Raw genomic sequence first — 25,139 nt, 5'->3', positions numbered from 1 at the left:
CAAACAAAAAAAGTTTACTGCAGTTCCGATTTAACATCACCCCCCGCCCCACCAGGAGTCTTTTAGCATCAGGTTGTTGGAGCCCTAAAAGCATATTACCTAATGAACTGGTACAAATGTTTTGAAGCTCAAATAATCTAATATTCTTCTTTTCTGTATTCCGTTCCACAAACTGATGATTAACTTTTGATGGGGGAATGTGTGTGTTTATTTCTCTTTAGGCCACTGGAGCAGAAGGAACCTCAACTGCTAAAATTCAAAACTGATATATTTGGTGGCAGTCAGGGAACCCCCAAATCATGCAGAATCTCTTACTTTATCTTTGGGTAGCATGATGCTATCATGTTCACTATTAGATGGATATATTAAACTCTCTATCATGTGGTCTTGGTTGCCATGTAATATGTAAAGTATCCCAAGAGGCAGAAGGCAGAGAAGGGCTGAGCAGACAGTGTCTAGAAGGAAGCAGCAAACATAAAACTAAGCACGCATTGCTGTATATTGATTTATCAGTCATGATATGGTCAGTGTGAAGAGCCTTCCACCAGCAAGGCGGATTCTGCACAGGCCATAAAGAGCGGTATGTGGCTGCTAAAACCGCCATTGTGGGGGAGGACTTTGCATGGTTGCCGCAATGACATTTCCCCCCCACAACAGTGTTTTTGTGACTCACTTGTTGTGACTTGCTTTTGGAAAGTGGCGGCGTCCACCCTGTGCTGAGCAAGCAGCTCTGGGTGAAAGGTGTTGTTTTCCAGCACGCCGCATTTTAAAAAACTTACCTCCTCCTCCCTACATAGCTCCATCGGGATGAGGGGACACCCCCCCTGCCCCCCGACCCCCGGGCCGTTGCCAGGGCCATGGGGGGGCATGTCTCCTCGTCCTGACAGGGCTACTTAGGGAGGAGGAGGTAAGTTAAAAAAAAACAGGGCTCGTGCAGAATCCCAAGATTTGCATACACTTTTCTTTCAGAGGCAAGGAAATCTGTCTTGATTTCATTAATTTCCTTCAGAAAAAATACAAGGTATAGTTTCCTACCATGTGTTTAGCCAAATACTCAGCATAACATTGAATAATTTGTCTTTTTATGGGCACTCTGGGAGTATTGATGGCATCATTTTTAGATAATCAGTGTATTGTTATAATGGAGTGGCTGAAAGTTTCAGTATGCATAAATTGGCAGAGATGGTCACCTTAAGCAATTCTTAACCCTTTGCCCTATTTTTGTTTTAATCGTGCCATTTTCTTGTTGAGACATGAAGTCTGTTGCATGTGTGTACTGCAGTTTGAATAACTAAATATAGAGATTTATACAAACAAAAGTACCCTTCTGTGTGAAGGAAAACAAAGTCCTGACGGAACTTGGTGCCTCTTGTGCTATCAAGCCCATCTCCCTGCTGTATTACCCTGTTTCCCCGAATATAAGACATCCCCGGAAAATAAGACGTTGTAGAGGTTTTGCTGAAGTGCGAAATATAAGGCATCCCCCAAAAGTAAGACGTAGCAAAGTTTTTGTTTGGAAGCATGTCCAACGAACAAAACACAGAAAAATAAGACATCCCCTGAAAATAAGACATAGTGCGTCTTTGGGAGCAAAAATTAATATAAGACACTGTCTTATTTTCGGGGAAACACGGTAGAAAACATTATTCATGGACAAGGCTTAATCATCAGTAATTGTGTTTGCCTTAAGAATCAGACTGTACACTCAGTTGCTATTCTCACCATTTCGTAAGTGGAAGTTTCAGTTGGGGAGAAAGTGTGCTGTTGTGCTGCTTTCTTGGATCTTAGTAGAAGCCTCCCTTAACTGCTTTGTTCTTTAGCAAGGACATGAGCCAAATTGTGTTCACTTGGATCTCCAATCATCTATGTAAAAGAAATTATGAACCCTGCACTGATTTGAAAATAAACCATATTTACTCCTAATTTCACAGAAAAGTATGAGGAAAAACCATTTCATGTTTTTTAAAAAATTAGGTTGGTCTGTTTTTACTAGTGTGCTAACGACACAAATTTTGTCTTCGTTACAGGGGATCTCCAGATAGGGATGGAACTGTAAGTATTAAATCAAATTAAATGTATGTTAGTATACAATTAGTGCTGTCTGATGAAAAATGCTGCTCCCATCCTGTGAATCGTCATAAGCAATTATTAACCCTTTGCCCTATTTCTATTTTAATTGATTACAATAATCAGTTTTGCAGTATGTTTGTTTAAATCCACTGTTCTATTCCATTTTCGGGGAGGGCGGGTGTTATTTGGCCAAAGTAAGGCAACCCATGTTTACATGAATGCCTTGGTATTTCCTTTATAAAATAATTACACTGCATGAAGATGGTCAAATATATGTACAGTTTTAAAAAATGAATTTGTGAAATTGTTTATAATTAAATGAACTCTAGAAATAACATGAAAATAATGGATTATTTTACTGTAGAAAATAGAAATAGGAGAGGGGTTGCTCCTGAGTTACTGTTGCTTTTATTTATGATTTTAGATTTTCTGTACCTTCTAGAAGTGGACTTTAGAAGGAAATGTATCTCATCAGCTATTAAATTTTAAATTTGCAATGAAGAATGTTGGGTTCAGATATAGATTTCACTTTGGTTGAAGTTGATTCCTGAGTTTAAATCTCCTGCTTTAAATTCAATCTTGTGTCATTTTTAATGAAAATTGGAGAAGTAAAAAAAACTAGTGTTCCTCACCAGATATTTAGCAATGGAGACTTGAGCAGCCATGCCATTTTCTCTACCAAAATTACTGGAACTAAAATATTTAAGGGCCTTTCCAGATGATTTTTACAATAAATGAGCACTGGTTATATTCCTCAGAATCCAGATGCCTTTCTTCAAGAAAATACATACATGCCAGGAGTATTGCATTTTCCCAGCATGTGCTTTGTTGCTGGAGAAATGTGGTTGTTTTCCTTTTAGCATATACCTTGCTATTGTGAGTCCTGTGCAGAGAAAAGTGGTGATGTTTTTAGTGACAAGTACCACCATTCTCTCCACCAGACAAAACTGTGTGTCTTTCTATTTTTAATTAGTTCAGAAATTAAATATTCCCTCCCTGTATAATTCCAGTATGGGAACATTTATGTGCAAAAAAGCCCAGCAAACCACAGCAAGGCTACTCTTTCTTCCTGTGGTAGTGTCACACTGCTTTGAAATCTCCTTCGCCTTTTCCCTTTTATTTCATTATTCAACAGCTTTGCTCTTTCCTTCTCCAGTACACCAGCCCTCAGGGTTTTTTTTTTAAAGACTGAATATCTGTCCTCCATACCGAAATATTACAGTTCCTTCCAGCCCCTAATTTTTTTTTTTTATTTGAAGAATGACAGTGCCGGGACCTATTATGTGGGGTGACATATCATGCTACTGCTGCTGGATTGGGGAGTAGCAGAAGTCTGGCTTTTAAAATATAATCCAGGGGCAAATATCTTCTGGAAAGGCCCTACTATATACTATAAGTGGAGGGTTTTTTCACTTCTGACCCAAGATCCTTAAACCCAAATCCTAAACATGTCTCCTTGTAAGTAAATACTATCGATTCAAAGCTACTCAATTTTCAAGCAAATGCGCTTAGGATCACTGCTGTAGATTTGAAAGAACCTGCCTTCACATGCCCTTTTTTGCATCCCCCTGCATTTTGTCAAGTGATTTTCATGTTAAAAGGCGGACCACATGGGGAACTAAGTTTGAATTAAGGCTCTGATAAAACAGAAAAAAAATGGCTATGTAAAGCACTTTTGACTTTACCAAGTTTCCATGACTAATTTTCTCTGTATCTTGCACCACTCCATTCTTCTGAGTTGCCTCCCTTTTAGGGTATACTGGTATTTGTTTGGTCAGTGTATCTGATTCTTCAGTCCCTGCATCGTTTATGCAGAATCCCTTCCTATCCCTGAATTGTATTGCACACTGGAGGAATAATAGCCTCGTTGTCAATAATGACCTGTGTAACTAGTTTTCTGCTCCCCTGCCTTAATTCCCCCTTCAGTTCTGAGCAACGGGACCATTTTTTGATAGACAAGCCCTTGTAATTGATTTCTGCTTTACTTAGCTTTCTACATTCTGTGTTCTGTTAAACAGATATTTTTAAAAACCTTGTGCCATAAGCTGTAAAGGTGTATGTCTCTCATCTGCTTTAGTACAGCATTATCTTGACCACCATCAAAACTGCCCAAGCAATACAAGCAATTGTAAAGGGCTCCATCATTTGAAGAAGGCAAGGGTGCAGCAGGTGATAGGTGTGGCTTTTGTCTATCGTTACTTCCCTGAGCCTCCACACCATGCTGTTGCTGAGACCCAAGGTGAGCTATAACAGCATTGGCAGCCCAGTTGGCTAAAGTTGTCAAAATTGTCTTAGCAAATACTGGGAGAGTGTCTGGAGTAAGTGGAGGATGGTGGAGTTTGTGGAGGATGTGATTTCCCTTTTAAGTAATTTGCTAGGAATTTCCCTAAATCTCCATGGTAGAGACACTGCGAAATGTCTAGAGCTTTGCTGCAAAGGCCATTTTCCTGCCATTATTTTTTTTTACCTTTCAGTTTCTTAGGGTTGGCAGATTGGGTGGCAGAGGGTAGGAGTTTGCCTGTCATTGGGGGAGGGGAGTAGGGAGAGATAATGGCACCCAGGGTAAAATGGTGCCTGGCCCCCGGCTCCAGCCTTGCCCCTACTTACTTTTTTCTGCTGGCTGAAAACAGGCCAGGTTGATTGAACAGGGTCAGGCCTGGTGGGGCGAGGGGGCAGGGGCAATTTTCCGCCCCCACCGGTGCGTGCGGTGCATGGCGCACCCCCCTGTCCCCTTATAGCTATGTTTCTGGGGTAGGGGGAGTGGCAAACCTAGCTGGGTTTCACATTCCGCCTGAGTCCTGGCTGCTACAGGAACAGACATGAGAAATATCCTTGTTTGTGGCCTCCCTAACTTATACCTCTGCTGCATGGGAGGAAAGTGTCATTGAAGTTCACCTTATCCCCAGTTGCCATTGTTGCAGATGGAGACAATGGGCATCGACAGTGCCAACTCTGGTCCTAACTGAGGTATCAAAAGACCTTAAGCAGGCCTTTGATGTCAGCTGTGCTTATGCTGTGCTCCCTGGAGCCCCGGGTGTTAACTGTAACACATTTTTACTTTCCCCTTCTCTTTTCTTTGCAGCTGGCATCTTTCTCTATCTCAGCATCTTTCTTTATGGCCAATAACGCACGACAAGGTTCCCATGACTTCAAAGGGAATTGGCCAGGGAGTCCTTTGTTTCGGGGCATATCCAGCATTACTATCCATCGCCCTGTTTGCAGCTGGGCAGGCATTACCCATCAGCTGGCTTTTTGCTTACATCTGGGAGGGGCGATGCTTCTTGGGTTCTCTATTGTGCATGAGTGCTTTAATTTAGGGTTTAATTTATAATATAATCTTTAATTTTTATCTTCCATCTTATTAATAATTGGTACATCAATCTATCGATAGATCAATATATCGCCATTAAAAGGTGAAGAATTAAAGAAAAGTCATGAATATGGCATCTGTACACTTTGCCCAAACACGGATTGTCTTTTATGGCAGGAAGTAAGGGGGGAGTAATGGCAGTGTGCAAAGTGCAAAACCACAAAAGGACCTGAGCTACCATTTTCTAAGTTCCCCATGTTCACGATCGTTTGTCTCCCAATGTGCTGTAAACTCAAGCATCAACACCGACAAGCTATTCCTAGAACAGCTCGGAATCACTGGGTGCATTATTATATGAAACTCTGAGGCTGGGGCCTTCCCAGTTTGTTGTTATTGATGGTAAATGGCGAGGACAAATCAATTTGGACTGATCGACTAATCTTGTTTTATTTTTTAGTGTTTTTTTAGTGTTAGTGTCCATTTATCATTCTATCAATATGGTTATGTATTTATTTTTTAAATCTAAAGATCTGCAGGAGTGGGGAGGCCTTGGCAATAGAAATTATATGGCAAGACAAGAAGTGAGAAGTAGTCGGCAACAGGGAGGAAGGCGAGGGGGAAGCATGCAAAGGATGCAAGGGAGTGAGGGTAAGACTAGTTGGGCTAGCTACGGGCAGAGGGAAGAGGTCTGGGGCAAAGCTGTGTCCACTGGCAAATCTGCACCTCTTTGGCAGTGAAGCAAAATTAAAATCGTGCTATTAGTAGATTTGCTTGCCACAGAAATAGTGGAAAGTGAAAGCGGGGCAGAAGAAACACATCCATATGAAAAATCTTGTTGTGGTGGACATTTGCCTCCATCACGCAGCAAACACCTTGTGCATAATCAGCCTATGTCATGCCCCTAGAGACACCCTCACTATTTTCCTTATTTAAGCCTCAGTTGTACCCTTAGTTAGAATGGGTTTAATTGCCTTTTCATACAGTATTCTGTAGGAGGGAACCTTAGTTAGACCCTGTCACTTTAAGAAGCCCTCTAGTCAAAGCACTAAAGCATTCTTATTATTTAGCAGTTCCTGTTTTACAGTCTGTTTAGTTCAGGTGTCTGTGGAAGGCTGGAGACAGCAATATCTTAGACGTTTAAAGTGTTAAAGATCCATGGTATTTGAGCAATCAAGTTTCGACAGAATTGTAAGGAAACAGAGTTCAAATAAAGGATACCAGGAGATCTCAGAAGCAGCAAAGCAGCGCAGACTTCCTTAGAAGCAATTAAGGAAAAGTTGGTGTCTGCAAGTTCTTCAAACCATCTCCAATCATTTCCAGCATCTCAAGTATTCTTTATTTAGTTAGACTTCATGGGAGGAGTCAGAGTTCTAAACTTTCAGTACTATTAAACCTTTTTTGAATTGTTGTTTATTTGTCTGTGAGTCTTACACTCTGTTCTGGCCAAGTGCAAGGCACCTGATTTTAGTTTGCTTGGGGAACAGAACAGCTTATCTGTTCTTTCTCATGTAAAAATGTTGATTACATTTCAAGGGGTTCTCATTTGCTATCCAAACATTGTTAATCTGTGTTAATGTCTCACTTAGTAATAATTACATTGTGCTTCCTATATTCCACATGTTCATTTAAAGACTGATTTATTCTATTCTGAATATAGCTGCTGGCCTCCTATTTTAAGCAGCAGAAATAGTGCAAGAAAGAGGATCTCTATGATTTTTTCCCTCTCATGCCATTTTCCTGCTTTAAAATGCCGCCCCAAGCCCATTTTATTTCCACTGGGGGGAAAATCCATATTATTATTATTATTATTATTTTATTTTATTTTATTTTATTTTATTTTAATTATTATTATTTTATTATTATTATTATGGTAGATTTCATCATCATCATCATCATCATCATCATCATCATCATCATCATCATCATTATAATATGCACATAACAACCTAGCACAAGTGTCTGGAATTCTTCTTTGAATATCGAGTCCTTCCCAAGGACCTAGGATATTAGAAGTATTTGTGTAGAATGTGTGCAGTTCCTAGACATGCTGCATTCTGCAGCATGTTGACTGATATTCTGTCCAAAGGTTTAGGAACTCCAGATTTATTATCTGTGCTGAATGTTTTTGGACACAATAATTTACTAGTGACTGCAACGTTTCTGAGTCTGATTTCCGGTACAACTGACCGTCCATGTACAGCAAATGTGAGATTTTTCCTGAGTCTTTGTTTTGATATCCCAGCACATTTTCTCTAAAATTACTTTTATTAGTGGAATCGCGTAAGTGACTTAATTAAGGGCAACAGTGAATCACCTTGGAAAATTCCTCGCTTAATGTTGACTGTTCCAAAGTTTTCATTTCCGACTGTCAGTTCAGTTTTCCACTGTCTCATTGCTTTTGCAGTGATTACGCGAATGTTTTCGCTGATGTCAATTGTTTCCAAGTTTCATGATCCAACGATGGGGCAATGAGTCAAATGCCTTCTTATAATTGATCCAGACCATATGCAAATTCGTTCTTTGATTCTTGCAGTTCTCCATTATCATTGTGCCTATCAGGAGTTGATCTTTTGTACCCCTGCTCCTTCTCCTTCTTTTGTTCCCTTTCTGCTCCACCGGCAGGAAGTTATTTGCTTCCGAGTAGTCCATGATGTTATCTGCTATTATGCTGGTGAGCAGTTTGAGCATCATGGGCAAACATGTTATCGGCCTGTAGTTTCCAGATGTTGTTCCTTTGGCTGGATCTTTCTGAATCCAGTATGTCTTCCCAGTTGTTAGCCATTCATCAATTTCACCATTTTGCAAGATTTCATTGAATTGCTTGGCCATTGTCGGGTGCAAACTAGTTAGCTGTTTGAGCCAGAAGCCATGCAATTGAGCATGTCCTGCTGCCATCCAGTTTTCCACTTTCTTGCTTGGATGTTTTATCATATCAGTTGTTATTTCGAGCTCTTGAATTTGTTTTTGGCCAACATCTTTCTCAAAATCTTTTATCCATTGCGCCTTCCTGTTGAAATCCTTCTCATTTTCCCACAGATCTTTCCAAAACAGAAGTGTTGTATTTTTCTCTGGTTTTTTGCTTTCAATATTGATCTTTGTGTTGAGGTTTTGGTAGAAATGTCTTTGATCTGAATGAAATTGCTGATTTTGTCTGTACTGGATATTTCTTGCTTCATATCTTTCAATTTTTCTTGCTGTGGCTGTTGTTTGGTGATCTCCAGTGCTTCTTCAATTGTTCTAGTGTCTGGCCAGTACCTTCTAATTAGTTCTTTCAGGATCTTGCCATTCTTTAATCTTTGTTCCTTCATATTTTTCAGATTACTGGCATCTGATCTTAGTTTTTTGATCTTCTGTTCCAGTCGAATTTTCCACTGGTTTTGATGGTTGGTTTCTCTTGGGTTTAGGTATTTCAATGCCCAATTCTCTTGTGACCACTACAGCTGTATTGTACATGAGCTGATTGGTTTGTTTGATGGAAGCTATTTCTATTGTCATCAGTGCCTTGTTCACATCCCTCGTTATGGGTGCCAGGTCTTTTTTGGGCACCATTTTCAATGCTGGCAACCATTGTCTTTCCTCATTTGATTGTCCATGCTGGATGATCTTTTCCCTTAATTCTTTTTGTCGTTCTGTCAGTCTATCAGATTTTTCCATGGGGACTTCCTCTGGTGGTTATACTATTATTTCTTCTCCTGTACTGGCATTTTCATCTAGCAGTTCTACTATTATCTTTCCTGTTGCTTCTGGAGTATATACTGTTCTTTCTTCTACTGTTACAGTTGCTTTCTTTTCACAGTTTTTCTGGATTTCTTCTACCCCTGTAAACACTTTATTCCGTATGATGAATCGTCTTTGATCTGTCAGTCTTTGCTCAGTAATATTCGAATCTGGATAGTGTTGTTTCCACAGTTTGTATACCCGCTTCAAGTATCCTCTTTTTTCTGGCTCTGAGTTGTAGTAACAAGCCATGATGGCACAATTTTCTTGTGCACTATACTTCTTTCATTTGGATGGTTGGTCCACTTGTAGCCCATTTGTCGACGCATGCCCAGGGGCCCCAGCATGCGACTCAACCCATGTTAACCCGAGCAACGACCAATGCAGTATGGAATAATTTTTCATTTGTATCACCATATTATATGGGTTGGTGGACATTCTTAGTCTGGTTTCTTGGTTGAGACCTGTCTGGCTTGGGAGACCCTTCTGGTAGTATACCTCCAGCATTGCTCTCAACATCATCGAAGCATGCAAGCTCCTTCCTCATGACAAGGGGGTTCCAATGAGGGGGGTTGTTGTTGTTTTATTTATATTGCCTTCCTGGGATGGAGGTAGCTTTGGCGTGGTAGTTTTCAGATGGAAAACTGCATAAAATGATTTAAAATATTTTTCCTTTCCCTTGTACAATTTCCCTTCCTGTTAAAATAGCAAGCCAAGTGACTGCATTTGTAAAGGGGGAGATTACAAAATTTGTTGTAATATATTGTACAGCATTGTAATATATTGTACAGCATTTCTCTTGAAGTTAAGTCTAGAAGAGGTACTTTCTTCTGTGAAACAAATGTGAGCTTGGAATAGAAGAGTTCATGTCCAGAGTGAGGCTAGTGCTATTTTAATATAGTGCCGCCGCCCCCCCCGCTTATGCTAATTTTTTAAAATATAAAATTTCAGCTAAACTAATCATACACTTTCCAAAGTTTTCAAATGGTTTTTAAGAACATTAATCATATTATCAGTTATCCTTCATTCTATAGATGTTCAAGAGGATTATGGGAGGAGCATAGAAAAGCAAAATGTTCCCTGGGACAAGTTTTATTTAACATCAAAGTTAATTATTTCCTTGTTTTAAAAAATTGGATGAAAATACTCAGGATCATAGTTGTTTTAGGTAAAACATGTGTTGAAATATTGCTATAGTGCATTGGTTCGTGGTTTAGGACTGCCAGATTAAACAAAGGTCTATGAAGATGATGTATTCTATAGGGAAATGATCCTAAAATACATGTACTAATATCAGATCTTGTAAAGGTCTTTTAACCCACTTTGAATTATCAAGTCTCTCCTTCTGAACAGAGCCTTCTCCAATGTTCCCGCATGAACAGCGCAATCCTAAACAGAGTTACGCCCTTTTTTCCCAATGGATGTAAAAGAGAGTAACATTATTTAAGACTGCACTGCTGGTCAATTGCATTAATCTTGACAAATAAAACCTTTTAAAAGTGCTTACTGAGCTTGCTTACTCCATGTAATTCATTTCATGTGTTTAAAAAATTCAAACCACCCAATACTTTAACCCTTTTTCTATAAAAACGAAAATCCATTCCAGCCACCCAGCCCTCATCCTCATGAGCCACCCTCCAATAGCAAACCAGAGTGTGCACAGGAAGGAAGAAAAACTGTTTCGGTAAGGACACAAATATTGATTTAAAGCTTCTAGGGGGTTGGTTGGAACAATGTGTAAACCTAGAGGAGTTCTTTTTTCCAACTGAATGCAAGACATATATTTAATTATACATTACTCATTTCAGTGTGTGGTTCATCCTTGAAGCTCCAAAAGGGTGCCTTCTATCTACGGTTGTATCACTGTGGCTACTGTATACTTATAAATATATTTAATTCCTTATTAGTGAAAGCTTCTACTCTAACTTATTAGAATTCCCTTTGATTCACTTGAAATCAATGATGATAGTAGCAAGCAGAAGTGGATTACTTTGCCTTATGTGCCAGGAAGAGAAGAGCTTTTCTTAACAGTTTTGCCTTAGATCCTTTTTAACGGATATCCCAGGGCTTGGAATGTTTTGCATGCTCGACCACAATTACTCGACTGGTTAAAGATGAGTTAAATTGAGGGAGGCCCTGACTTGCTTGGCCCAGGCTAGCCTGATTTCATCAGAACTCCGAAGTTGCCCTGGTTAGTAACTGGATAGGAAGCCACCAAGGAATGCTAGGAGGCCAAGGACTGTGCAGTGGAAGGCAATGACAAACTACCTCCATTAGCCTCTTGCCTTGAAAACCCTCAATTTTGACTTGACAGCACTTCACACATGCACAAAGTGAGAGAGACTGTGATTAGGTTAGGGCCACTAAGTAAATTTTATGTTTGAACAGGAATTTCTCCACTCTAGCCTTTAACTATTTCGATTTTTAATCACTTAAAAGAACAATGCCTAGTCTTCTCCTGCAGAAAGGAATTCACCAGCATTTGAACTTTTAGGAAACCAGTTTCCAAACTACAGATTACTGTGTCATAAAAATTAATCTTTCTGTTCTAGATCAGGACATCTTTATGAAAGGTGCCTGTTGTGCTTCATTTCCTAATCCTTATGATATCTTACTAGTAGATGTTGATGTTCTTCCCCTTTAAAATGCCTCTATTTTTTTAAATAATGTATTGCAGAAGAGAACAAATGGTGCTCCAAATGGGTTTTATTCAGAGATTGACTGGGAAAGATATGTAAGTAAATAATTTCATGCTTGATACTCCTATATTCTGTGAGAATTCTGATACCCTAACCCATCTGTCCCCCCCCCCCATTTTGGCGTGTTCAGTGATTCTTGATGATGTTTTGCCTGAATAGTGATAACCTGGTTCAAAGAATAAATATACCCAGTACATTACAGCAGCAAAATATATTTGTCCCAAGAATAATCTTAATCTGACCATAGTGCTGGCACAAGGGCATGTAGTCTACTGATTTAGGAAATCACAGCTGGAGCTATGGAAGAAGGATGTCTTGGTGTAATTAAATTAAACTGATAGTTGTTAAATTATTTAAGAAAAACAGTGAATTCTTGGATTTCATTGCTGTAGATGTATGAAGCTGCACTTTCTCTTAAAATTTACTTTATACCTTCATGTTAATTAGATCCTGTAAAACTGCTTTGGAAAAAGTAAAAAAAAAATCCTATGAAATTTTAAAGACCAATTGTACTTATAATTGGAATTGCATCTGAGACCATTGTGCTGTTGGTAAATTAATTGGGAAGAATTTAAATTTTGGTTAAAGTAATTTAGCTGGGTTTTTATTTATAAAGAAACAAAACATTCGAATGTACTCTGGATTACTCTTTTTGCCTTTTCCGTTTATAAAATACTAACATGACTTTTTAGTTGGTGTGTAATCTTATATTAAGAAGCATTCTACTTTTCAAAAAAGCATACAAGGATCTTTGCATGTGAACATATTTAAATATTGGTTTTGTACGTTATTTGTGAATTATTTGGGTTTGACTGATATTATTATTATTGTTGTTGTTGTTGTTGTTGTAGATTTCACAGCTGCCAGATCTTTAGCTGGTTGTTGGCCTTCATTACAATTTGAGCCTCACCCAGAGGCCTAGGAAGTTGTAATGTATTGGCATAGTATACCCGAAGGGCTCTGAGCTGTGAACAATAAGGCCAAAAAGGCAACATACAATATACAATAATAAAATATAAACATTAAAACATTAAAATTATTTAAAACAGAGTAGCAGCAAAACACAGAATTAGTTTGCGGTGCCCAATCCCACATTCGGGAGGGGACCTGGCAGAAGGCCAAAGATGGTACTGATGAAATCCGGGGGGGATGTCACGGGGACAGCAAGTTCCACGGCCAGCCTCCCAAAGGCCCGGTGGAACAACTCAGTTTTACAAGCCCTGCGGAACTCCTCAAGTTTCCGCAGGTCCCTAACAGTTGGAGGAAGAGTGTTCCACCAGGCAGGGGCCAGGGCCGTAAAAGCCCTGGCCCGGGTAGAGGCTAGCCACATTATTGAAGGGCGAGGGACTACTAGTAGATTCACCTTCAGAACGCAGAGGCCTATTTGGGACATATAGGGTCAGACATATTATTTCATATGTCTGCTGTTTCAACCTTCTGTCAGATTTATTAGACAATGTATTTTATTCATCTTTTACATCTATTGTGTTTTTTAATGGGAAAAACAAGTTTTTAACAAGCAATGGGGAAAATCTAGTAACAGACAAATTCTTATCCCTAAGCAAGCTCAATTAGGAATTGGAAACAGAAAACAAAGCTATTTTCTGTTTTTTTAAAAATCAGAAAGTGGGGGAAATCAACACAAGGTTAGTTGTAAACTTTGGAAACCTAATTGCATTTTCAGTGTCATCATTTGGGTGGCTTTCTTCCCTGTTCTCCACCCAGCTAGAAAACTTTGGCTTTATTCACTTTTAAATGGCTTGGTCCAGCATCAGCACCAAATACTGAACATTTTGTTTGTCTCACCTTGATACCACAAAGGCTGGAATGTTCATGTCCCAGGTGCACAAATCCTGGGAAATGTAATCTTCCAGGAGTAACTGGTTTATATGAACTGTAGGGCCCTGGGAAATCATTTCCCAGAATGTCCCTGGTGCCTTTCACATTAATGTTGCAGTGTTTCAAGCTTACATACCCAAAGGTCAAGGACAAATTCACATTGAGGGCCAAAAAATTCAATTATGGAAATTATATAAATAGTAGGAATTATTATAATATAAAATATATATTAAGGAGATATCCAAAGCTGCTGAGACATTACTACATTCCTTTTGTCATGTAAGATAGACTATGCCATGGGAATCAGAATCCATGCCGTAATAGTGCATTGGCAAATTTACTTTTTATTGACTTGTCCATGGGATATGTTGGATGAGAAAAAGGAGGTGAGTGTTTTAACCCTTGTAATTAATGTAATTGTTTTACTGTGTTTGCTATGCTAGAATTCACCTGAGGTTGATGAAGAAGGCTACAGCATCAGACCAGAAGAACCAGGCGATATCCTTTACTGCCAATTCTGTGTCTGAGTTATATATTGTGTAGCATTTAACAGACTCTCAAACAGTTGTAGATAGAGTTGCCAACTTGGGAAATTCCTGGAGAGCTTAAGGTGGGGGAACTTGGGTAGAGGAGGAAACTCAGGGAGCACAGCTGGGATGTATACTAGAGTCTACTCTGAGAAGCTGCCATGTCCTCCAGAGAACTGATCTCTGTAAAGTTGGGACTGAATTCCCCACCTTGAGACTGGCAAACTGAGCTAATGGGTATATGATATGCCCCTGCAAGTCTACTTTTTTTTAAATTCTGTAAACAGTAAAGTCCAAAATACTATCAAAGTGTTACCAGAAATGCTCAAGGTCCGGTATAAAACATGCACTCTTAGATTTCTGTGTAAAATATTTTTATTTTTGCTTGAAACCATGCAAATGTGGGCAATACCTCAGTGAGGGTTTTGCACTCTAAGGGAGATGATGCTTGTTGTACATACAAAATTAACAGAAGGAAAAGCTGAAAATGCAAGGTAGATTGAAAAAACAATATAAAATACTAAATTTCAATTAACCAAAGGGAATAGGGCAAATCTGCCACTGGGAGCAGCTGGGAGGTTGTGCTGGCAAATTCACCCTCTCCAGGGCACTTACCCTGACAGAGGGGTGAAACCACCACTATGCAGCCTCTGCCACCCTCCCCTGGTGGTGGGATGCAGCACAGGACACTGCAACAGCATCCCTGCACTGCTGCTGGTATAGCAGGGACGAGTGGGGCTACAGCCCACACTTAGGCCATCTTTTTGGCTGGCATAAGTGTGGTGTGGCCCATTGGGGCTTATAAGAGGCAGGGAAACTTTTTGCCTTCTCCATGCCACCAGGGAGCTCAGCTTCCAGATGAGAGCAGTGAGTCCCTGTCCAATAATTTCAGTGATGGAGGAACAATCCTTGGGGTTCAGTTCAAATATAATTTCTCACTTGCTGGGGTGCTAATTTTGTTCCTCCACCACTAAATGGACATTTACTATTCGGGCCAAATCCTACTGACATATTTGACACCTTGACAAAATTCTTGCTCTGATGGGGGAAAGTCAGATTTCTGCTATTGTTTGTTTCAATTCTTGTAAAGATAAAGTGGAACATGGCCAAAATATTTATAAGGAAGTGGGATTGATGAACGCCAGGTAATGTGATAAGAGAGGTGGGATGGCTGAATCATCTGGGTGTAGGTTTGAGTTACCTGTGTAACTAGCCTGCTTAACAAAAGCTGGGAGATGAATAATGGCCATGATTTCTTCCATAGTTAGGTCTCCAGGGCAGTGTATATTGTAAGGCAGATTTCTGAATGGTCCTAGATTCAAAGATGAATTATTGTTCTGTAAAAATACCATCATTGGTTACAATTTAAACTTTCATGAGCCCTCAGGAAGCCAAATAATAAAACTATTGACAGCAGAGAGTCACTAACCTCAGGAGAATCTGGCTACTTCATCAGGACTTTTTACTGCCCTGGGTAACCTCTAGCATGATCTCAATTTTTCAGGTTTAATATCAAACATGGAATCATGAGAAGTCATGAAAGTGATCCAAAAACATGACTCCTGACCCAGGGTGCTTGTGTGGGTTACAAAAGTGCTTAATGTTGCCTACTAGATCTGGTCATAAAATTTAACAAGGAAGAGTGATGAGAAGATAAACATATGGAACAACACTTTTTCTACTAAAAAAATCAGGTGTAGTAAATAGCCCTATTTGGATAGCCAGGTCCCCAGTCATGGTGGAGGATGCCCCACCCTGAGCTTCTGTTGCCAAGCAGCACAGGAGTGGCAGATGGAAAATTAAAAAAAAAAAAACCTCACCAATGTTGAGAGATAATGATATCACTTATGCAAAAGACTCAGAAACAATGGTAGTAGCACTAGGAATCTCAGAAAACTATATGGTTGCTACTGCTGTTGCTTCTGGGTTTTCTCTGGAAGTGATATCAGCATACTTGCAAAGCTGCTCCCGCCTCTGTTCTTGTCACCAACCCTCCTGCCGGTTGTCAGATTCACCCTGGCAACTCTAGGCCTATTTCCAGCACCCAAGGATAAATCTACTCTTCCTTCATTGACCTAATCCTTTAAAAAATATATTTATTGGAATGACCACCCTTACCATGTGCCAACTATTTTCACTATTAAATTCCATTGTTGTTTGGCATTTCTCTTAACTGTGATTTACCTACCAAAGGAAAGCACTTTTATTCCTCAAGTGAATCTGAAGAAGAGGAGGAAGCACACAAGAAGTTCAACATTAAGATTAAGCCCTTACAGTCTAAAGACGTTATTAAGAGTGCAGCAACTGTTGATGAACTGAAAGCTTCTATAGGCAACATTGCACTTTCTCCATCTCCAGTGGTAAGCAAAATCTTGTTTAATATGCTCGTTCGCTAGAATTTTTAAAAATCATCTTGGTTGCCTTTTTATAGTTGGTTTGATATATGTATTTCACAAAATCTAGGATTTAACAGTTTGAATAAGCTCTCAATGTGAAGGCTTGTCAGTAACCACTTTGGGTTTAGATGTATTGAAAAATAGTTTTAGTCTTCAGAATGTGTTCGAGATTTTTGACAGGCTGTTACAAGTACATGGCTCAATTGCTGTATCATCTATCTGTGCACATTGAGTTTATATGAGTAAATCTTGAATTTTTTAAATCAACAAGTAACATGTTTATCTTGATGCATACTTATAGAAAAGCTCTTATAACATAAATAAGAAACTTACAGCCCCATCCAGAGTCCTCAGCAGCAGGACCGGACACTGCTGTGGCACTGCCCTGCAACCTCCAAGAGGGCTTTCCAGTCATGGAAAGCGAAAACTGCAAGAACCCCTCCCCTCACTCTGCCGGAAAGGTTTAGAGGACTTATACCACCTCAAGAATGGTGTAAGTTCAAGGGTCGGGGCACCACACTCCCAGCCCTTACTCGGGGGGTGGGGAGCCCTCCAGGAACTCCTCTGTCCATCCCACCCCATCAATCAGGATGCCAGCACAGCCCCATCGTGGCCTGGACTTCTAGGTTTCACAGGGCTGAGATGTGAATGGCCACTGGTACGTCTGCCTTGTCCACTGGGGCAAACACACTGCTGTAAGGCTGTGTCACTCCCTCGAGCTCTTTTGCACCCCTCTTTAGATGGAACTGTTAGTTGCCAGTTTCAGTAACTCTCCTTGTTCAAAATAAGGTGGTATTATTCTTAATACATCTTGATGATAATGATCTCTCATTTTAGAGATTCATGGAATGACTTCTGTAAGTCCATCAGAGTCACTGATTTTTTTTCTGAAATACCATTATTGCCTGTGCTTTATGTCAAGACACCTTGGAAAACTCAGGGAAGCTTTAAAAGCCATTATAGTATGGCAGGAAGGCTTTAAAGTAAAGTAAAAACAAGATTTTAAATCATACTGATTGCTAGCTGTGTTAATGGTTTTTGGAACTTGAAGGAAAAATTTTTCACTTGTGGGTGAATTCTTAGCTTGCCAGGGTCTCCTCTTTCTGAGATCCTCAGAACTACTGGTTGTAAGATGCAGGAAAGAATGATTAAAGATACTGAAGGTTAGCAGTGGCGAAGCTCCCACGGGAACATCCGGGGCGCTTTGTCCCAGGCGCCACCAAAAGAAGTCACGTGGGGGCACAAAATAGCCAGACCACGCCCCCTTCTCCTTGCCTGGTGTGCCCTAATTATCTCTTTCTCTCCCGGGGCTTTTTTTTAAAGCCGGCTTTTTAAAAAAAGCCCCGGGAGAGACAGAGATAATGAGGACGCGCCAGGCAAGGAGGAGGGGGCATGGTCTGGCTATTTTGCACCCCCCATGCTCAGAATGGAGGCTTCCACTATGAACCTGCTCTTTTTTTAAGCTGAGAAAGGTCCCTTTCTCAGCTTAAAAAAAAGAACAAGCTCATAGCGCCGAGTTTAGAGGCTGCAGCGCCCCTCTCTCCCTCTCAGAGAGAAAGGGGCACTGAAGCCTCTAAGCTCGGGGCTATGGGCTTGCTCTTTTTTTTCTCAGCTTAAAAAAAAGGGACCTTTCTCAGCTTAAAAAAAAAGAGCAAGCCCATAGCACCGAGTTGAAAGGCTGAAGCGTCCCCTCTGTTCTCAGAAAGTCCCTCTGGGAGAAAAAGGGGCGCTGAAGCCTCTAAGCTCGGTGCTCTCCTGCCACAGGAGCCGGCAGTGCCAAGGACCCCCTCTGCCCCACGGAGAAGAAGGCTCAGCTCCCTGCTCCATGGGGCAGAGAGGGGAATGGCGGTGGTGGCCTGCTCAGTGCCACTGGCTCTCCCGCTGTGGGAGCCGCTGCCCCAGCAGGGAAAACTTCCTCTGCCCCACTCCCCACTCCATGGGGCAGAGGGGGGATGGCGGCCTCCACATTTTCTCCCCCCCCCCCCCCCCGGATCCCTGTGCCACAGCCACCCCAAAGCACCGTCATAACTGCTGGATTAGGTAAGTGGTGGCGCGCGCGCGGGCGGGGGGGGGGGGCGAAAACTCAGAGGCCACCCCGGTCACAGCTTTGCCCAGCTACGCCTCTGAAGGTTAGCCACAGGTTGTGCTTAATAATTTGTTCCAGGTTGGACAGAGATTCCAGAGTCTTTCTGAAATAACGCTGCTTTATTAAATAGGCCTCCTTGAACTTGGTGTGGCTTGGTTAATCTTGGCTAAGGTTTGTTTGCTTTTTTGCAGCACCAATTCATGCATCACATTTCTAAAGGGTAAACTGAAGGATATGTGTTTATGTACAAGTAAAATACCATGTGTAAATTAAACTAACATATAAATAGTATAGGTACCTGTCAAGAAACCCTTATTGATCCTGGCTGCCATCTCAGTACCCAGTCAGTGAAATATGTTTTCTGCAACTCCATTGTTGAAAAGGTGGTGTATAGAATTTTGATTAAGGGAAGCCCCATATCATGCACTATACAACGATCCAAATAGGAAGTCACTGAAGCATAGATGATGATGATGATGGGGGTCTGAGTCAGAGTGAATGTGCTACAGCTATTTTATCATCCAAGATGATGGATGGGTAATCCTGCCAGCTGTGAATCAAACAGAAAAGCAACATCTACGATCATTCACAGCCAGTAAATTTGATCTTTCAGGGTGCATGTGACCCTGTGTTGTATAGGTAAGCCTTCAGGTCACATGAATGACCAACCATTATCGAACTGTCTTGTCCAGAATCAATCTCAATTTATTCACCCTCATGTAGTCAATAACTATGTTCAGTCACTGGCAGAAGAAAGCTGCATTGAGATTGCTTGCAAAACAAAGTTGTTGCTCTTTTAGGGACACTCAAATTTTTATGTAACCAATTGGATTATTTCCTGGTATATGGCAAAATCATCCACTACTACTTTCTGAGTCTGGTCGAACAGGTATCATGAAATCATTGCTGAAGAACAGTGAATTCTTGCTTGCAATGGTCCAAAAGGGATTTGATGATCAATTTTATCCAAGGCTACTGAGAGGCTCACCCAGACATTTCCAGAGGCACAGTACCCACTATGAAAGAGAATTTAGTGACAGCAACAGATTAAGCAACAGCCTCTCCCACATAGGCTTGATCAGCCGAGGCAGGAAGGGCCACAGAGGCATGATGTCAGATGAACATTTCCAAGCAGCTTATCTGCTTCCTTAGAATAACCAGTTGAAACAGAACCAATTTAACCAGACAAGCAGCAGCTTCCAGCACCTTGAAGGAACTTTCATAACATTTATGTCTGTCTGGTTAGAAGAGATCTATTTTGGCTGTGCAATGCTGCATAGTCTCTATCGCTGCCGATCAGTGGGCCATCAGATGGACTGTAAACGGTGTTCAGCTAGACTTGGTTCATGTTTCTGTAGTCATCTAACTTGCAGCTTAGTTACCCATAAATCTTCAGTAGATTGGGTGTGATTTTCAGTGAAATATTATCAAGCTTTTAAAAAAATCTCCAGTGTATGTCATGTCCATGGATACTGTGATGTAATGGTTTCACATTTGGCTGCCTGCGTGACCCTGGATGGCCTGGACAATGTTAGGTCACCACTGATGGCCCCCTGGAAGAAAACACAGCTAGGATGAAAGGGTGAGGAAATGTTGGCAGGAGGTCAGGGCCTGCCCTGGCCAGCCACACAAGAAAGAGGTAGATGGGGGCCTGCTGAAGGGGGAAGAGAGATGGCAGTGGAAGCATCATGGAAGTCACTGGCAGAATAGCACATCAGCCCTGTCTCAGGTAGAAGACTGCTTGGCCAAGCAAAGAAGCAGCCAGCAAGGCAGCAGCACAGGCATGGGCTGCAGGAGCCAGGCAAACCCAGGAGGACAGGTGAGCCCTCAGCCTGAAGTAAGAGAATGTCAAGCCTCTACCACGTGAGGCAGACTGGGAACGGACTGAGGTGGTGAGCAAGAAGCTTTGGATGGAAGACCCTAGCCCTCTAGAGCAGGGGTCCCCAAACTACGGCCCGGGGGCCAAATGTGGCCCCCTGAAGGCATTTATCCGGCCCGCCAGGCATGGCGGCGATGGCTCCATTCATGTGCAGTGGGGGCTCGAGGGAGAGGAGGAACCGGCCCCAACGGCTGTTGATTGCAGTTACATGATGGCACCCCCAAATCTCCATGAATTTTCTGACCCAGAGTTGGAAACCTTACATGTGGCAACGCTGCTCCGCCCTTCCCTCTCAGCTACTCCATGTGCTGCTCTCAGGGCTTTCTGTTCTGCCTCACTCCCATTGGCATCAGCCAGGCTGGCGAATCGATTGCTGGCTGCTAGGGAGGAAAGAACCCAGGAAGATACCTGATCCTGGGTTAGATGGAATGTTTCATTGGGAAAGTTCTGCTTTTTTTTTTTACAGGGGAAGGTATTCCACAGCAATATTTGGAGCCCACCCTGTACTTGACATACTTTGGTCACTGTTCTAAAAATAGACCACGACAGAAAGGCTGAAAGGTGAAATCAAACATTTTACAATCATTTGTGCATAGGAATTTGTTCATAGTTTTTTTTAGTTCGCCCCTCCAACAGTCTGAGGGACAGTGAACTGGCCCCCTGTTTAAAAAGTTTGGGGACCCCTGCTCTAGAGCCTCCAAGGAGATGAGTCTGCAAGGGAAGCGAGAGCCAAGGACGGCCACCATAGGGACAGCCCCCAGGACTGGAAGGCACATCAGTGTAAGGCAGTGGTGGCGAACCTTTGGCACTCCAGATGTGATGGACTACAATTCCCATCAGCCCCTGCCAGCATGGCCAATTGGCCATGCTGGAAGGGGATGATGGGAATTGTAGTCCATCACATCTGGAGTGCCAAAGGTTCGCCACCACGGGTGTAAGGAGAGCAGGGATTAGAGGAAGAAAGGGGTTACTTGATGAAACGTTTGGAACATTGGTTACTTGATGAAACGTTAGGAACATTGGTACTGATAACTTGTATTGGGTGACTGGGAAGGCCAAAGAGGAACCTGACAATCAGAGATCAGAGACCCAATCTGAGGCCACAGAAGATAGTTTCAGCATAATTGAGGGTTCTTCAAAAACACATGGCCAGGGTTTCGTGAAGTTTCCCTGTGTCCACTGATTTTCAACACTGAAGAAAAATAATGTTTGAGGTGCCAAAGTGTAATCTCTTAGAAACCTTCTGAAAAATATACTCAAAGTTTTGGTAAGATTCACTTTTCTGAGCTTGGCGATTTCCTAGCACTGGAGGGAGAGGAAAACTTCCCCCCATCCATGCTACATATCTCCATCAGACAGTTTATGCTGACCCCAACAGTGGAGGTGATCTCAGGTTCCATTACGAAATTCAGTTCAATAAAATATAATGATTGAGCCTATTTGTAAAGATAACTGGCAAATTCACAGAGCATTCTAATGTTCCATAAATCAGCCTCCAAGGGTACACTATCAAAATGGAATTTCAGTTCTCATACAGCTCCCATGCCCCTTCCATCCTATCACAGAATTTTTGAAACATGGGATATGGTATGCTATGTCTACACACAATGGAAGCATTTTCTCCCAACCCTCCCACTTAGTTCATTCCACATGCTCAGCAGGGACAATACCAGATCCCAGCATCATCCAGCTAAACCTTAAAAACATATGCCACTTGCCAAATTCTCCCAGAATTAAATAATTGTTCAGTGATATTTTAGGATCCCTGACCTCCATACACCAGCTGAATGGAGAAGATAAAACAAATGATACAAACATCCTGTGTTCTTTGGATTTAATATTAGATAAGGAATAACACTCCATTGTTTAATCTTTTGTTTGCATAGCTGAGTTGTTCCAGTAGCTTAACTTCCATTTCCTGTTAAAACTGGAACTGTTAGCTTACCCCCTGAACCATCTAGACCACTATTATTATTGTTAGTTAACTTTGTTTAATATCACAGCTGACACTTATTTAGCTGGTTCGTATGGGCCTTTCATTACAACTCAATCTTCACCCAGAGGCCTAGGACATTCCAATGTATTGGTGAAGTGGTTCTGGTGGGTTTTCCGGGCTGTGTGGCTGTGGTCTGGTGGATCTTGTTCCTAACGTTTCACCTGCATCTGTGGCTGGCATCTTCCAATCAGTAAGTGTTTGGGTGGAACTTGTTATGCAAAGATGTGGTTGATAGCATTGTAATGCGGGTAGGGCTTATAAGTCCAGGGAGAGATTCACATTTTCATGCCCTGCACCAGACCACGGCCACACAGCCTGGAAAACCCACCAGAACCAGTTGATTCCGGCCGTGAAAGCCTTTGACAATATATTGGTGAAGTATTTGAATGGATCCCATCAGGGCAAAACCTGATAAACCAGTATGGAATATTGACTTTTGTGATTTCTTTTCAAAAATTTCAAGGTCTATTAAACCGGAATCCAAAAATGCCAATAAAATTTTTTTGTTCACCCCAAATTGTTCCATAATCATGGACTCCCACAAAAACAGCCCTCACTCATGTGCCTATCAGACAAGCTCGTTACCTATCTGATAATTCTAGACAGTTTTTTCTCTCTGGTGATTTCATGGTTAGTGGATTTGTGAAATTCATTGGTTTAACGACTCTTTCTGGGAAGCTTTGCTTCATAAGCATAGTATTATTTTCAGATTTACAAAACCTTATAGGGTCTTCTCTTGGGAGGTTAAGCATGTTTCTCTCTCGAAAGAAAAGAGTGGTATATTATGTGAGTTCTTAATCTAATAGTGTTATTTATGAATTGGTTAAGACAGTGTTAGGAGAAGAACATGAAGAAAAAATGAACCAGAGGTGGATCCACAGCATATTGGTCTGTTATGAACTTTATTAATTTTTTTAAAATTCAGAGAATTTGTTTCCACTTCTCCAGTATCCTGCTTGGTGTGGCTTATAAATAAAATCAATACAAGAAAATGAAAAATATTATCAATTAAAAACAAACTAGTGGCATAAAACAACCACTGAGAACCCTAAAAAGATCCATAAAAAGGACCATAGGACAAACAAATAAAAAGATAAAACCACTTATTTAAAAAGTCTGGGTTAAAAAAATGTTTTGGTCTGTGCTTAAAAGTATAGCAGGTGCCAGGCAAGCTTCAAAAAGGAGAACATACCAAAGGTGAGGTGCCAGCAGTGAAAATGTCTCTTTCTACCCATTTCACCTCTGAAGATGCAGGCACATGCAACAGGAATTAGGAGGCAGATGATGATAACATAAACATTCCCTTAAACCCTACTATTTCCCTCTTTAAGGAATCATGGGAATTACAGTCATCTGAAGAGAATAAAATCATAAATCAACAAAATGTTCCACCTTGTGGACCTGTTGGGTAGGAAGGCGGCATAAAAATGTTTTAAATAAATAAACATCGTTACAAATCTACTCTTAAAGGAACTAGGGAATGGAACGTGACAGAACATAGTCTTGTCATAATATAACTGCAACAGTCCCCGACCTGCTAATACTACTAGCATCTATAATTAATGGCTGTCAGTTTTAGTATTCTCTGGAGTCATAATTGCTGAAGCACTTTTGAATTTCCAATTGGAGAAAACACAAGATCATTAGCTATTTTAATTTGCAAGTAAGTAAAAGTTTCCCATTAATAACTGCAATTTCATCAGTTATTCAGGTTTTACCAAAGTGGAAATAAGCAGCACAACTAGGAAGTGGGTGACAGTTGTTGGCCTGAATCTTTTTTCTTCTTTGTGATGCAAAGCCAAAACGGAAATGGTATTGAGCTCATAGTCACACAGTCTGTATTTGTGCTATTGCCGAGATCACATTCATGGTTTTGCTGCATTAAGCTGTGTGCGTGGGTGACTGGTTGGTTGTTACGAGTGAGCTTTGCAGTCATTATGAAGTCACCAGGCTGTTGCAGCTGGGTTTGGAGACAAGACAACAGCGTATTATATTGTTGTATGTGGAAGCCAGATTCAAGAGGTGATTTGTGACATTCATTTCCTGGACTGTGGGAACAGTAAATCAGAATGATGGCTTTGTTGCACTGCAGAGAATGCAGCTTCCTGATCTACTGATGCTGTACCTATTAAGGAAGCTGGGTTGCAGAGCTGTCATGCTTTTCATGGGAAGAGTGGTGCTGAACAGAGTAGGTCAAACAGTGCTAGATGGAAGATGGGTTGGACCTATACCAAGCAAATTTCCATTGCTGTAAATTCTTTAATGAAGCTATGCTTTGTGTATGTTTCCCATGCTTTTTGTGACAGACAAGTGTTTATGTATACTTGAAAGGCAAGCAATTTTATTTTTAGGGTGTTGTGGGTTTTCCGGGTTGTATGGCCGTATTCCAGTAGCATTTTCTCTTGCTATTGGAACACAGCCATACAACTTGGAAAACCCACAACACCCTAGTGATTTCAGCTGTGAAAGCTTTCAACAATAAATTTTATTTTTGATTTGATTTAATACCCTTCCCCCACTGGCCTGAGCAAGGACTTTTGAAAGCTATGTTATCTGACCAGTGAAAAAGATGTCATATTTACCAGATAGATCACCTATTTGACAATAGTGAGTTAGATTT

General features: G+C 41.1%; 1 protein-coding gene across 1 annotated transcript in view; it reads left to right on the top strand.

Moving 5' to 3' along the window:
- Positions 1–25,139, top strand: part of SGIP1 (SH3GL interacting endocytic adaptor 1) — a 173,840-nt gene that overhangs the window by 51,666 nt on the left and 97,035 nt on the right. Inside the window, exons 3-7 of the mRNA XM_048497854.1 lie at positions 2,028–2,052; positions 10,704–10,781; positions 11,775–11,831; positions 14,079–14,133; positions 16,347–16,522. Coding sequence (XP_048353811.1) covers positions 2,028–2,052; positions 10,704–10,781; positions 11,775–11,831; positions 14,079–14,133; positions 16,347–16,522 — 391 coding nt within the window. The remainder of the gene's footprint in view (positions 1–2,027; positions 2,053–10,703; positions 10,782–11,774; positions 11,832–14,078; positions 14,134–16,346; positions 16,523–25,139) is intronic.

This window comes from Sphaerodactylus townsendi, linkage group LG05 (assembly GCF_021028975.2).
Source record: "Sphaerodactylus townsendi isolate TG3544 linkage group LG05, MPM_Stown_v2.3, whole genome shotgun sequence".
Taxonomy (NCBI): Eukaryota; Metazoa; Chordata; class Lepidosauria; order Squamata; family Sphaerodactylidae; genus Sphaerodactylus; species Sphaerodactylus townsendi.
This window is presented reverse-complemented; position numbering and strand designations above follow the sequence as displayed.